Genomic DNA, 13236 nt, shown 5'->3' with positions numbered 1-13236 from the left:
TGATGGGAACTGTAGTCTTGAAGGCAACCAATTATCCACTCCTGAGTTACACTAATTTTTCAGCAAAACTTTGTACGGGGTCCTTTAATTTGACACTTTAACCATATTGCTGCAATCACAGCAAATGCTCTAAAATGCATGATAGGTGAAGCAATAAAAAGATTGAAGTTTCTTTTTCAGAATCATAACATTAATAGGAACCAACATCTTCAAGTAAAACAAAGCTGCCTATTTGATTTTAATACTCAGGGACTGGGTGCCTACATGTAATTACTTACAAGCTCTGCTGAGTTCAAAGAAATATTTTTCTAGTGTCAGGAATTGGGTCTTAATTTCCTTGCATGACTCCGCTGGGGAAAATGTTGGGAAAACAGTGTAGCAGCTAGTTCATTTTCTCAACCCCTATAGAGGATGACCATTTGCATCTCCTAGACCAGGGGTCAGCAAACATTTTAAGCAGGGGGCTGGTCCACTGTCCCTCAGATCTTGCGGGGGGGGGATTATATTTTTTTGTTGGGGGGGGGATGAACGAATTCCTATGCCCAACAAATAACCCAGAGATGCATTTTAAATAAAAGGACACATTCTACTCATGTAAAAACACGCTGATTCCTGGACCGTCCCCAGGCCTTAGTTTGCCTACCCATGCCGTAGACTTTGTGACTCAGTTTATGAGCTTGGAAGCTTGACCACTAGAAAAAAAATGTTATAGAGTAAAATAGCAAAATGGGAAATGGTAGGACCAAGGAATTAAGAGGCAAATGAAGACCTTCAGCTGCCCTGAAAATTTGATGTAATTCTTACTGAAGCAGCAAACACTCTTCTAAAGCTACAGAAGCCTCTCAGATTCTTTTCGGAGTAGGTTATCTCTTACTAGCATTTTGCAGTGGAAAAGACAATTATAGGGGATCACTGCCAATAACTGAGACAGGGACACTAAGCAAAATAGTACCTTTTAGAGAGAGGCATAAATCTAATGGTGTAATTCGGTTACTTATTACATTATTTTTCAATCCCACTAAAATCTCAGCTACATTATTTCTATTGATCCCATTCCATGCCTCTGTTCAGCCCATGATGACTGCAGCGGGGATTTGAGGAAATGGCTTTTGTGAGTAATGCCGACCTGCATGCGGTTCATGGCTTCTCGAATCTGGTCAAGATGGTGTGCTGAGCTGAGGGCCTCAAGACGGATGTCTGTTAACTTGAGCTCTTTTTCCCTGAGCTCATTTTTCAGCTGCAGAATTATTTCAGCCTCTGCCTCTGTGCATTCGCAGATCCTAAAAAGAATTGGAAAAGGTAGAGAGGCAGAAGATTAAAGGAACGCTCGCTTCTGAAGGCAACGTGCTATTATTCTGTATCAAAGAACAGAAAAAGGGTTGCTGCTGGTAGCTCTCTAGGAGCAGGACGGAGAATTTCATCAAAACTACATGAATGGGTTCAATTTAATAACATGAAAAGGAGAAAAAAATGTCCAAATAAAATTATAAGCTTGCCTTTATAGCTTTCCTAAGTAGTTCTAACATTTTCTTTTTGTACAAGGTGTAATTATTATGCATGACTATTTCACTCCTCCCAAAGTAGAAAAGGGCTGTTTTTTATTTGCCAAAACAGTAGCAGCTTTATTTAACGTTTCATGAAAGCAATGCAATTTTTAACTATCTTCCAAAATAGCAGTGATTAAAATTAAAGTATGGGAGCTGAAATGAAGTTAGTTTAGCTTTGCAATGTTATCTGTAAAGTATAATGCAAAAGTATAGGACTGCTTTACCCACACATTGTTATTGTCTTGATTATTCCACATCTGGTAGCTGTTACTTGACTACTCAACTCCTGACTTCTAGCTGAATATGGGAACCATTTCTATTGATATATTATGGCAAGGTTGGCAAACATGGCACCCTCCAGACCCTCCATATTAGCCCCAGACAACAGGGCTAAAGATAAGGAATGATGGGAGTTATTATAGTAACAACAATTGGACAGCACCATATTGGCTAGCCCTATATTATTATATTTAAGGTGATGGCTGGTGTAACAAATGCTATGGAATTTGATCTATGATCAGTATTTCAAAAATGCAAGTAATCACTTCCCCTAAGGGAAGAGTTTCTCAGCAGTCTTCACGCAGCTGCTGGAAAATAGGAAACAGTCTTGTGAAGACTACTGAGAAATGCTTCTCTTTGGCAGTGATTCCACATAGTGAAAGCCATAAAGAGGGAACTCCTCATATGGAACAGTCCCATCATATGGGCTCTCCATCAGCAAAGAGAGAAACCAGAGATGCTCATTGCTTGTCCCAGATCACTGCAGGAGCAATGGTTTCCACATGGCTGTATAGTCAACTGCAGTGTCACATTCCCTTACAATTTCCACATTTGAGAGAAATATGTACTAAGGTGCAGAACAGATGATATTATCAATATAAATATTTTTTCCTGACTAACTGCAAAGGCAAAACAACTTATTTGTGGAGACAGATTGATACCTTTTTTTAAAGTGACGTTCATTACTCTACTCTGCCTTGATGCTATTTTCTTTTGCTATGAAAGAGGATATACCGTATTTTTCGCTCTATAAGACGCACCAGACCACAAGACGCACCTAGTTTTTGGAGGAGGAAAACAAGAAAAAAAAAATTCTGAATCTCAGAACCTAGAACAGCAAAAGGGATCTCTGCGCAGTGAAAGCAGCAATCCCTCTTGCTGTTCTGGCTTCTGGGATAGCTGTGCAGCCTGCATTCGCTCCATAAGACACACACACATTTCCCCTTACTTTTTAGGAGGGAAAAAGTGAGTCTTATAGAGCAAAAAATATGGTAATCACAATCCAGTAGCTCAGTGGGAAAGAGGCTCCCTATTCTCTTCCATACATTGCAAAGTTTTCCACAAGCAAATGAAAAAAAAAAAACATGTAGCAAAATGTGAATCTTGATCATGCCCCCTTTTCTGAAACCATGTGAGAGACATATTAAGACAATTCAGTTTTTAAATATGCCATTTTTTTCATAGATGAACATATAGAAACATGTCCTTGGGGTGACAGCTGTGCTAAGCTAGAACAATATATATCTACACTGCTCAAATTTTTCAGTACGACATATTAGATATCAAGGATGTGCATCCTATGGCCCTCCACCAAACAATCATTCGTGTCCTCTAGCCATACTAGAACTGATGCGGGCTACAGGCCCCCCACCCACTCATACATTATTATATGTTAGTGTACATCCAGTATGATAGTGCTATAATGTTTTATATTTTTCATGGAATGACTACAAATGCCTATTGATAGGGCAAATGGGCCACTTCAGTGCAGTTCTTAGACATGTAATTCCAAGCCCCACATGCCAGTTTACCGGGATCTATGTTTGTAGATCACGTGACCGTTTTGCCTTTTCTTTGGAGCCCAGATTTGGGATGACCTGCATATACACGCAATAGACAGACAGATGCAAGTGACAGAAAGTAAAGGAAATGGTTTAGAAAATGAGATCAGGTCCAAGGAAGAAACAAACTAAAAAAACAAAAACAAAAGGAGCACACTACACAGCAGAATGAAAATACAATGATTTTGTGTGTGTGTGTGTGGAAGGTGTGAATGGAATGATAAATCAAAGAAGCAAAATATGCTAAAGCTTACATAGATTTAATTTCTCCCAAGTACTATCAAGCCAAATGCATAGGCAGACTGCAAATAAAAAGATTGACAGTGCGCTCCAGTCTCATTTTAAGATGCTTAACTTGAGGACTAAGAGGCAAAACCAGACACATCATTTAGGAAAGCAGATGTTTAGATGCAATAATATTTTTGAGAATATATTATATTTTGACTGCCCAAGCCATAGAACACCCTGCAAGGAGCAAGCACTATTGGCTGTGCCTTTAGAATATAACTTGACTATTAAAACCTTACCTAATTGGAATTGCAAGCATCTAACAAGAATAGGCATGCGCATTCTGTGGTGGTAACAATGAAACTTCATAAAGAATTAGTTGGCTCACTACAGGAAGTGCTTAAGTATTTTTTGACACGGGTCTTCTTGTTTTGCTAGCTCATTAATTGTTTGGACTGGAAGACATGCTCTCTTCATCTTCTACCCTGTTGCCTTGAGCTTGTTTCCTCGTGTATTTTGTACAGTAATGTGACACATCTTCTCTTGAATTGTTGCGCCCTTGACCTCTCCTCTTTTTATGTTTGTGTGTGTTCATATATACAATTTGTTTGTTTGTATGCATGTATAACATCCAAGGACACTTTATGCATTGGATGAAACGGGCTCTGTCACAAAAGCTTACAAAGATGCATTCAACAGTCTTTCAGCTGACATAGTTTTATATATATATATATATATATATATATATATATATATATATATATATATCAATCAGAGGTGCCTTGGGGGCAGGAAAGGAGAACGGCTGGGAACAGTCATGAGCCAGGTATGTCTCCCCTCACCAAGAAAACATGGAAAGGAAAAGAATGCAAGATCAATGCTTTTTTCAAGGTAGCATGAAGTGGAAAAGCAATGGAAGCAAGAGTTCCACTCTGTGAAGTTTGAATACAGCTACACACAGAATGATAAATAACATTTTCCAAGGGATAATTTTCTAAACAGCAAATTAAGGTCTTAACCGAGAGAGTGGTTGAGAGGCAACAATTAATGGAAGTACAGAATTGAAAGTTGAGAGGCAGTATTTCTGAAATACCAATCACTATTTTGAAGATTGCTTCTTTAACAAATGGCTGTTCTCTAAGAAAGAGGGAAAACATACGCGGATGCCGATTGGGATGGCTTTATTGATGTAGACCCACAATCTCCGGAACTGTGGGGTAACTTGGGTGAGGATGGAAGAGATGAATCTGTGACTTCTTCTATATCAGAATGTGAGGAAGGAGGCTTTGTGGACTTCTTCTTCCCAAAGGCCTGTTTGAATGAACTTCTTAGCTAGGAAAGAAGAAAGAAAATTAAGATTTATTTGGATTATCTCTGGTCATTTGGTTCACTTTACTTTTTGTTGAAAAGTTAGTTTGCAGATGCTAATCTAGCCACTGCCTGTGGTTAAGTGTATAGATTAAGCAGGGTATTAACATGTGCAACACAGTATCTTTAAGAACACAATAGAGTGCTTTTTTAAAAATCAAGTGAGCACAGCGCAAACATTGAACGCTATGGAAAAGGTACAGGATCAAGTGGTACAGCTAAACAGATGCTCATTTAAAACCCTACACCTCCTGTGGAAATCCCATTCCTCTGACATTCCCATTAAGGTGACTGGTCTTAAATAGCCACATTGTTAAATAATTATTGACTTTCAGAAGACATTCCAATCAATGTGATTTTGTGCATCATTTATTCAAAATTGTTTTTTTTTTCCTTTAGAAGTTTGACCCTATTATTTCTACAGTAGCATGGATCAGAAATAAGCATATTTTAAGCTGTTATATGATGCTTGCCTTTTTGCTGACAAGAAGCTGAAAGGGTTGGGGAAAGAGGAGGTATTTGCTGCAGTTCTGTTTTAAAGAAGCAAGTTCATATGCATAAGCACTGCTTTTATTTTATTTTGCTCTAGAAGTTTTTTTATCCATTATTGAAAGGGACAGAATAGCCAAAGAGCCATTTATTTCAGGAGTAGAGATGGCAAACGTTATGGATGCAATGAGCACTATGCAGTTATTTTCGAGTTGTCAAAAGCGTCTTACGAATACACAACTTATTAATACAGAGGGGGAAAGTGTGTTCCCCCCTCCCCCAAATAGTTGCTTTGATTACCCAAATGTTTCTTCTACTAAACATTGGAGCACATAATCACTTTGTTCTATGAATATTAGTTCAAGAGCAGGGAGTGTAAGTACTGATTGAGTTACCATAATTTATATTCATTCTACTTTATGAGTTCTAATAAGAAAGAAATGGATTTTGGCGACACTCCCCCTTTCTAGATTTCAAAGTTGGAGGTAAAATGAATAGAGAAAAAACTAAGGAGACATAAAGAATAATTTGTTTTAGAAGGGTACAAAAGCCTACTGCCAAAATGAATAGCAATCATGCCAAGATATTCTTTGAGATGCATGCCAAATTTTCCAGGGATTTATATTCACCTCACTTCCTCTAGAGTTCACCTTGCAGAAACATGAAAGAGTGTGCAATTACAAATCAAGGGAATGAAGTTGGAATCAGTATTTTTAAAATATTACCTGCGTAATAAACATATTTTAAACAACAAAAGTAAATTCTCCATTATTTCACTAAAATCTGAAGCCCTTGTGATAGGTGTATGTTCTTCTCAAATCAAAGACTTTATATTTATCCATCTTTAAAACATTTCCATTGGCTTTCTTTCTAAAGCATTCCAGACGACCTATTTTATAGAATGAGTGCGAAAACTATATCTATCTATCTATCTATCTATCTATCTATCTATCTATCTAAGCTTTCACATGCTTACACATCGATATGAATATATTTTGTTTGCCAATGCTCATACTTCACTAGGTGCAAACAAATCCATATTTATCTAGGCACAGCATTATCACCAGCTAATTATACAGAAGGGCACCACTATAAGGGCTATTTGTATGCACCATTGTGTTATCTATGAAGAAGGAAGCCATATAAAAGTCTATTCAATACATTAAAATCTCTAGAGCACTTACCCAGTTTTTCTTTTTCTTTTTCTTTGAATCAGCATCATTACCACTGCCCATGCTTGAATGGCTGGTGCCACTGTTGATGCTGGAAACACTTTCGGAGGAATGTTGCCGCCTTATTCGCAGATCTATAATAATAATAAAACAAATATGGAAGTGCCTTACTTCCCAAGGGACCCCCCCCCCCCTTTCTAGAGTTTAATAATGTCATGGAATGCCAAATTCCACTTAAACTGAGTGCTCTGGTGGAAGCTGAATAGGATTCCAAAGGGAAACACAAATAAACTGTTACTTGTAGAAGTGACTGTGGAAAATCTTTTTTTTCTGGTGGCACACTCATTCTCAGTGCAGAAAGCCACCTGTTTGGTCTCCACCATCTCCCTAGCCAGTGTCTTTCTTTGTGTGCAGTGGAAACAAGCAGCATGAGAAGAAGCAAAGTACCCTGGACAACTAGATAGCGGGCAGGGCCGTCTTGCGTCATGGTGCAAAGATCCCTCTGGTGTCCCCTCCCCCTTGTTGACCTTTTTTAAGGGAAGGAACACCAGCAGTGGTGGAGGAAGCCTGGGTGCTGTGAGCGACGAGCCCAGCTTTGTGGGGCTAGAGGAGGTGGCAGCGGCTGGAGGGCAGCTCCTCTAGTGGGGAAGAGGTGGAGGCTGGCCGCCGTGCCTCCTGGCTCAGCTAGCTGCTTTGTTCCATGGCAGCCACGGCAGGCAGAGGCTTGAGTGCGGCATGGCAGAGGCAGGCAAGTGGGGCGAGCCAGCTGGGGGAGCCACCCCCATGGAGATCCATGGTGCCTGATGCCTGGCTCAAAGATGGCTAGCAGGAGAGGCGCCTGCACCTCAACCCATTGGGCAAGCGAGCACACCGAGCGAGCGAGGGTGCGTGTGCCACTCCCGCCGAGTGTTGGCTCAGTTTTTTCCTCTTTAGCTTTCTGGCGCCCTGCAGAATTCAGCGCCTGCAGGCTAAAAGGGAAAAAACCGAGCCGGCGCTCAGCGGGAGTGGGCCACACACCCTCACTCAATGAGTGTATGACTTAAAACTAATTTATTTTGGCTGGAACTTTTTCCCGCTGCTATGCACAAGGTGCACATGCAGAACAGCATTAAAGGGGTTATCAAGCCTTAGCCAGTTACTAATTCCTCAAGAGAAGTCAGATAATTCTGTGGTGTATAAATGACACATGGAAGTTTTCCGGCTGTGGAAACTAGTTCTGTTCTGAAAATTCTCTAATAACTATTAGCCTACGTGTTGTGTTTGTATTGTTGTGGCTGAAAATTTATCCTACATGTTTTTCAGCCATTCTCCGTCAAATAATAACAAAAGAAACTGCATAAGAAAACTGTAAAAGGGGAGGGGAATTTTCAGTGCAGTTTTCAACAGTGGGATTTATTTATTTTTTTGAGCTTACCTTACTTTCAAGGTGGCCAAGGGGGGCTGCTGTGAGTGTCCTTTATTTCACTGTACCAATCGTCTCTCCAGTGATCTGCACTCTGCAGCCTTCCTGGGTGCCCAGGTTTCCTGAAAACCCCATGACATCCTCAGCAGCTGGGCTTTCCTGTAAGTATGGGAAGGTGGGGAGGCTGCCTACTTTGCGTCTGATAGCTGTTCATTCCTTTTAAGTGCAGTATTTTTTTATTATTAAAGAGATAGTTGTACCAATCTTAAGTACTTGGTAGCCAGACTCTCAGGCTACCATGCTTCAGTTAAAGCTTAGTGGACTCCCCTGAGGTCTTTTCAGATTAGCAAGGGCAGGCAACCAGGCAGACTTCAGAGTGCTGGATAGAAGTTGAATGGAAAGAAATAAACACACACCACCCATGGCCACCTTGCAGCAATAGAGTAAGCTCAACTCTGCACCAACCAAAGAATGAATTCTAAAGTACTCTGGGAAAGAGGGAGAAAAATGGAATATTGCTTTGCAGAGGAAGAAATGTTTCAAGAAACTGGAGGACAGGATTTGGCACACAGCACTAGTGGAAACACCACAAATACAACTAGATCAAAACTTGAGAGAGAGGCTATTCTTCCGAACAACAGAAAGCCAGTAGCTTAGCACTTCTTTGGGACAAAAATGAGTCCCCAGTGAAAAAACAGCAGCAGTCCATACCTTTATGAGTGTGGTCTGGGCCATTCAAAGCTCCTTGAATAGCAGCCTGCGCAGCTGAGTTCTGGGCTTTCAGCATTTCAATGGTTTCTCGTAGTTCTATAAGTTCCGATTCCTTTGGGAACAGTAGAAAAAGTCACAAAAGTATCAGAGTAACTATGGTTTCCACCCCCCACTGGGGTCAAAATGCACTTTTTGCATTGTAATTTGGGTGGAATTCAGGTGAAAATTAGGCATCATGTATGCTTTTCAACTCAGCTAATACAGCATGTCAGAACCATCAGGTTAGAAGCTATTTATCTCTATAAAATACTGCATACCAAGAATTTTGAAGAAAAAAATATACAAACATCTATTAAAATGTATTCGATTTCTTATGAAATGAAGCAATGTAACTCATCTTTTGGCAGCGGATGGTTTTAACAAGTGTAATGCACAGTTTTAATTTAAACTGCATTTAACATTTCTGTTTCTAGTTCTCATTTTATATAATGAGGATTAAAGCTACTGAAGGAATTTGACCTTAGCAGCAACATGGAAGAAGAAAAAGAAAAGCTTATATGCTCAAATGTCTGGGAAAGCTTATTGAAGTCAGTGCCAGTGCTATAATCTCTTTGAGAAAGGAAGCCCGAAGCTTTATAGAAGATGAAAAGATCAAACTGGAAGAAATTCCTTTTGAGAAATTATTATTATTACAGTGGTTCACTTGTGTGCCCTTAGGCAGAAGATGGATTTGTGGTAGATCCCTGGTCTGTAGTAACTTTGGTGTAGATCTGCACTTGTATATACATGGGTTATCCCAATGTACAATTTATAGGAAGTAACTGGTATTACCACCACCATCCTGGTATTACCACCAAGCTACTGCTTTGCACCTGGCCACTTTTCTCCCCAGCTGGTCCTACTTGACGGACCCTAGGGATCTACTAGCAGACAAAATAGATCCTACAAGCCTGAAATAACCTATCCCTACAGGAGCAGCCAAATTGAGTATGTAGCCACAGCACAAGAGAAGCTAATGAACTTGATCCTCGCACATGTCTTAATTGGAAACAAGAGGTGTGCAAGGAAAAGTTATTTTGCCTTTGCCTTTGCCTTCATTTCATTTTCCAGTTATTTTGTTTACAGTATTAATAACCTGCTCCTCAACAAATGGTCCCAGGACTAAATAAAATACATCATTAAAATAATAAATTAAGAAAAAAGAATATAATTTCATACACATAAACATTCTACCCATCATTAAACCATCAATTTGAGCAGCATACATTCATCCTTCTGCACTTTTCAATGGAGGATCCTGCCAATTCTTTTCTGCAACCTGTAGCTTTGATGTTTCTGTCCAAATGGTATGAAATCATATTCAGCATTAGGAAAGCACTATCCACACATTTAATTTTATTTTTGCCCTCATAGATTGTTTTCCAACCTCGTGGGCTAAAATGGATCATCAGATTTCATTGTGACAGCAAATGACTGACAGAGAGGAGGGCCTATGGAGATGAGGACTTGGTCCATCAGCCAGATCCAGTTTCCCAACCCTGACTTAAAAGTATTGCAAAACAAGCAAAGTCAAAACCAAATCCAGCCCCAGCTGTTCCAAGATAACACTTGCTATTGGCTTGTTTTTCTATCTTTGTAATATCTCTTCTGTCTAATATTTAGCATTTTGACAAAGCTGGCAGACTGGAACAAGCACTCCACTTGGTTTATGACCACCTTTTGTTGCTTAATCTTTCAATACAGATTAAATTCAGAGTCACAAATGTTTTAATTAAAATCTGGAAATGAAAGATTTTATCATCACACTGCCCTCTGATATAGCTCGGCTAAATCTGACGGTGTGCAATCTTATTCTTATTGCACTTTCACAAAGCATCGATAGTCATAAAAAAATAAAATTGATGCACCTGCCTGTTTATTCTTACAGCTGTCTTTTCATTCAGCCTTCAATACAAACTTTAATATAAACCAAGAACAGTTTTCCACATTAAAGCATCTGCTGTTTCTAACATACCTTTTGTTCAGCTGTCATTGTTAGGCTTTGCAGCCGGCCCGTCATATTTCCTAAGCTCTTTTCAAAAGCTGCTACGAGATGGGCCTGTGAAGAAGATGGGGTGGTGGGGAGTCAGTCAAATGTCAATAGGTTTCAAATGCACTATACAAAATCTATACAATATGCTTGAATGTACTTCTGCTTAAAAAAACACACAACCCTACATGACCATCACCATCAAAAGTTACCTCTGTTTAAATTCCTAATCGTTCTCCAACCTCCTTACACTTTCCTATCTGGACGAGGCAGACACTACTCCCAGCTGTCCGTAGTACACAGTGTCAATTCCAGTTTCTTTGTAGAATTCTGTGGCTTTGGGGCAGCACTAGATCAATTGTACAGTTGTGATGCTTTGCCCAGTACAATTATTTGGGCATTCTTTAACAAGAACATGTTTCACCTGGACTTGCTATAGAATAACAACCCTTAAATACCCTCTGTGTATCTGAAGAAGTGTGCATGTACATGAAAGCTTATACCAAGAACTAACTTAGTTGGTCTTTAAGGTGCTACAGGAAGGAATTTTTTTATTTTAACCCTTAAATATGGCAGCACTGTACTTGATTGTGCCCTACTCCAAACTAGAGGTCTGCAAAAGTTCAGTGTTTCTAGTTTCTGCTAGAAATGGTTTTTGGGTGCCTAAAGGAGCACCCAAAACTGTTGGAAAGATTTGTCGAGTGAATTTCTTAGAAAGTCTGCCTCCCATCCTACTGAGAGTAGGGCAGCACCCATGCTTTCTGGAATCTTTTAAAACCATCTTTCAAGCATTCTGAAGTTCACGAACCTGCACTTTGCTCTACAAATCATCCTCAGAACATTGTTATATCTTTATTCAAGGGCCTTCTGGGGAAGAATAATGGCAGTCAGCAGTTGGGAGTACCACCAGCAGCAGCAGCCACAAAATTCAACTTTTGCCACCCCAGGCACAGCAAAAAGTTTAAAGAGAGAGGGGAAAACATGAAAATAGAAACTGCCAGGAGTGCACAGCTGCCAGCATGAAACACTCACATGGAACGCTTTAAAGGGTTACCTGCTGAAAAAAGTGATGAAACCCCTCAGTGCATTTTTACAATCCACAAGGCCCAGTAAATTTTGGGGTGGGGGAGAGAGGGATTGGATTGTCATGGCTCTGCCTTAAGCGTGTATTCAATAATTACAACAACAGTAACTTTATTGCCAGATAAAACTAATCCCATTCAAAATGCATCCTCTGCTGTTGCTTTCCCATTTTGTCCTTCCTCTAAAAAGTGCATTCAGAAGACTTCCCCCACCCCTTTTGCTTTATTCAGTAAGCCAGTTTAAAAGAACCAATAATTGTGTGCAGAAGAGATACATGTGTCTATTTTTATGTTTGGTTACTGGCTAAATATATTTTGTATGCACTTTCCAAACTAATAAAGCATTTTAAAGTGGTGGTGGGGTGTTGAATTTGATAGCACAAGATGTACGAAAACCCCCTCAGATATAGAAAACAATCATAGTGTGAAATATTAATAGAGTCTCACAGCAGGAAGACTGGCTATGCTTCTGTTTGCTTGCTTTAAATATGCACGAGTCGGGTTGAAAAAGTCCACTCAGAAGAAGGTAACATAACATGAGAATTTTATTTTCACTGACAACAAGCATTTTGAGGCTAAGGGAAAGGTCATCTTAAGGCAAGTGAACATGCTAGGCAGGAAACTATATGATAGCAGTCTTATGTATTATGACCATCTGAATCCACTTCCTGTGCTGATGTTATTAAAACTGAATGCTTTTCAATGAATAAAACCTAATTGGGGATTATTCTGTGAACAGAGAAATATACCTGGTCCCGTAATACCTACTGGAAAAGCCATAAGGTGCCTCACCTCTTTATACCATGAAAATAATGTGAACCAAACACTCAAGGCATATCCAGGAATATGAAGTCTTTATTTGTGTGATCTCCCTGCTTTGTTGGAGAGGCCAATCTGTTTGGAAACCATGGTTGCGTCAAAGTATAGTGGCAAGATTACTACATGGGACCAGAACTGTGGTTCATCAATTCTGAAATAATTACACTGGTTCCAAATATAAGCCAGTATGCACCAATCTCTGGCTCTCTCCCACTCAGATGTTTTCATCTCCCTTCCCTCAGCACCCCATCTTAGCACTATTCCTTACAATAAGTAAGACCTACTACTTTTAGTAAATGTTTGCAATTTTTAAATATATATAGAGAGAGATCATCAAAGGCCAGCAAAGCACTGAGCTACCTTGTGCAGATCCTGCTTCATCTCAGGCAAACCCAAAATTACTCTGAGTCAACCCCTAGTTGAGCTTGGGATTTTTCCACATCTCATGCATATCCCTAGTTTCAAGTCCATTTTTTAGCATGGCTCACAGAGCTCATTTAACTTTAAAAGCCCTAAACAACTTGGGAATCAGTCAAACCCAGGTACTG

General features: G+C 39.7%; 1 protein-coding gene across 9 annotated transcripts in view; it reads right to left on the bottom strand.

Moving 5' to 3' along the window:
- NAV3 (neuron navigator 3) overlaps positions 1–13236 on the bottom strand; it is a 459986-nt gene that overhangs the window by 23647 nt on the left and 423103 nt on the right. For 5 of the 9 annotated variants that reach the window (XM_082240711.1, XM_082240708.1, XM_082240710.1 and 2 more), the window contains 7 exons: positions 10773–10856; positions 8759–8870; positions 6658–6779; positions 6103–6123; positions 4776–4948; positions 3359–3424; positions 1127–1280 (listed from right to left, as the gene is read on the bottom strand). In XM_082240711.1, coding sequence (XP_082096837.1) covers positions 1127–1280; positions 3359–3424; positions 4776–4948; positions 6103–6123; positions 6658–6779; positions 8759–8870; positions 10773–10856 — 732 coding nt within the window. The remainder of the gene's footprint in view (positions 1–1126; positions 1281–3358; positions 3425–4775; positions 4949–6102; positions 6124–6657; positions 6780–8758; positions 8871–10772; positions 10857–13236) is intronic. The other 4 variants (XM_082240712.1, XM_082240716.1, XM_082240709.1 and 1 more) reach the window with 3 other exon arrangements.

This window comes from Podarcis vaucheri (genome assembly GCF_965113315.1).
Source record: "Podarcis vaucheri genome assembly, chromosome: 10".
In the NCBI taxonomy this organism is placed as follows: domain Eukaryota; kingdom Metazoa; phylum Chordata; class Lepidosauria; order Squamata; family Lacertidae; genus Podarcis; species Podarcis vaucheri.
This window is presented reverse-complemented; position numbering and strand designations above follow the sequence as displayed.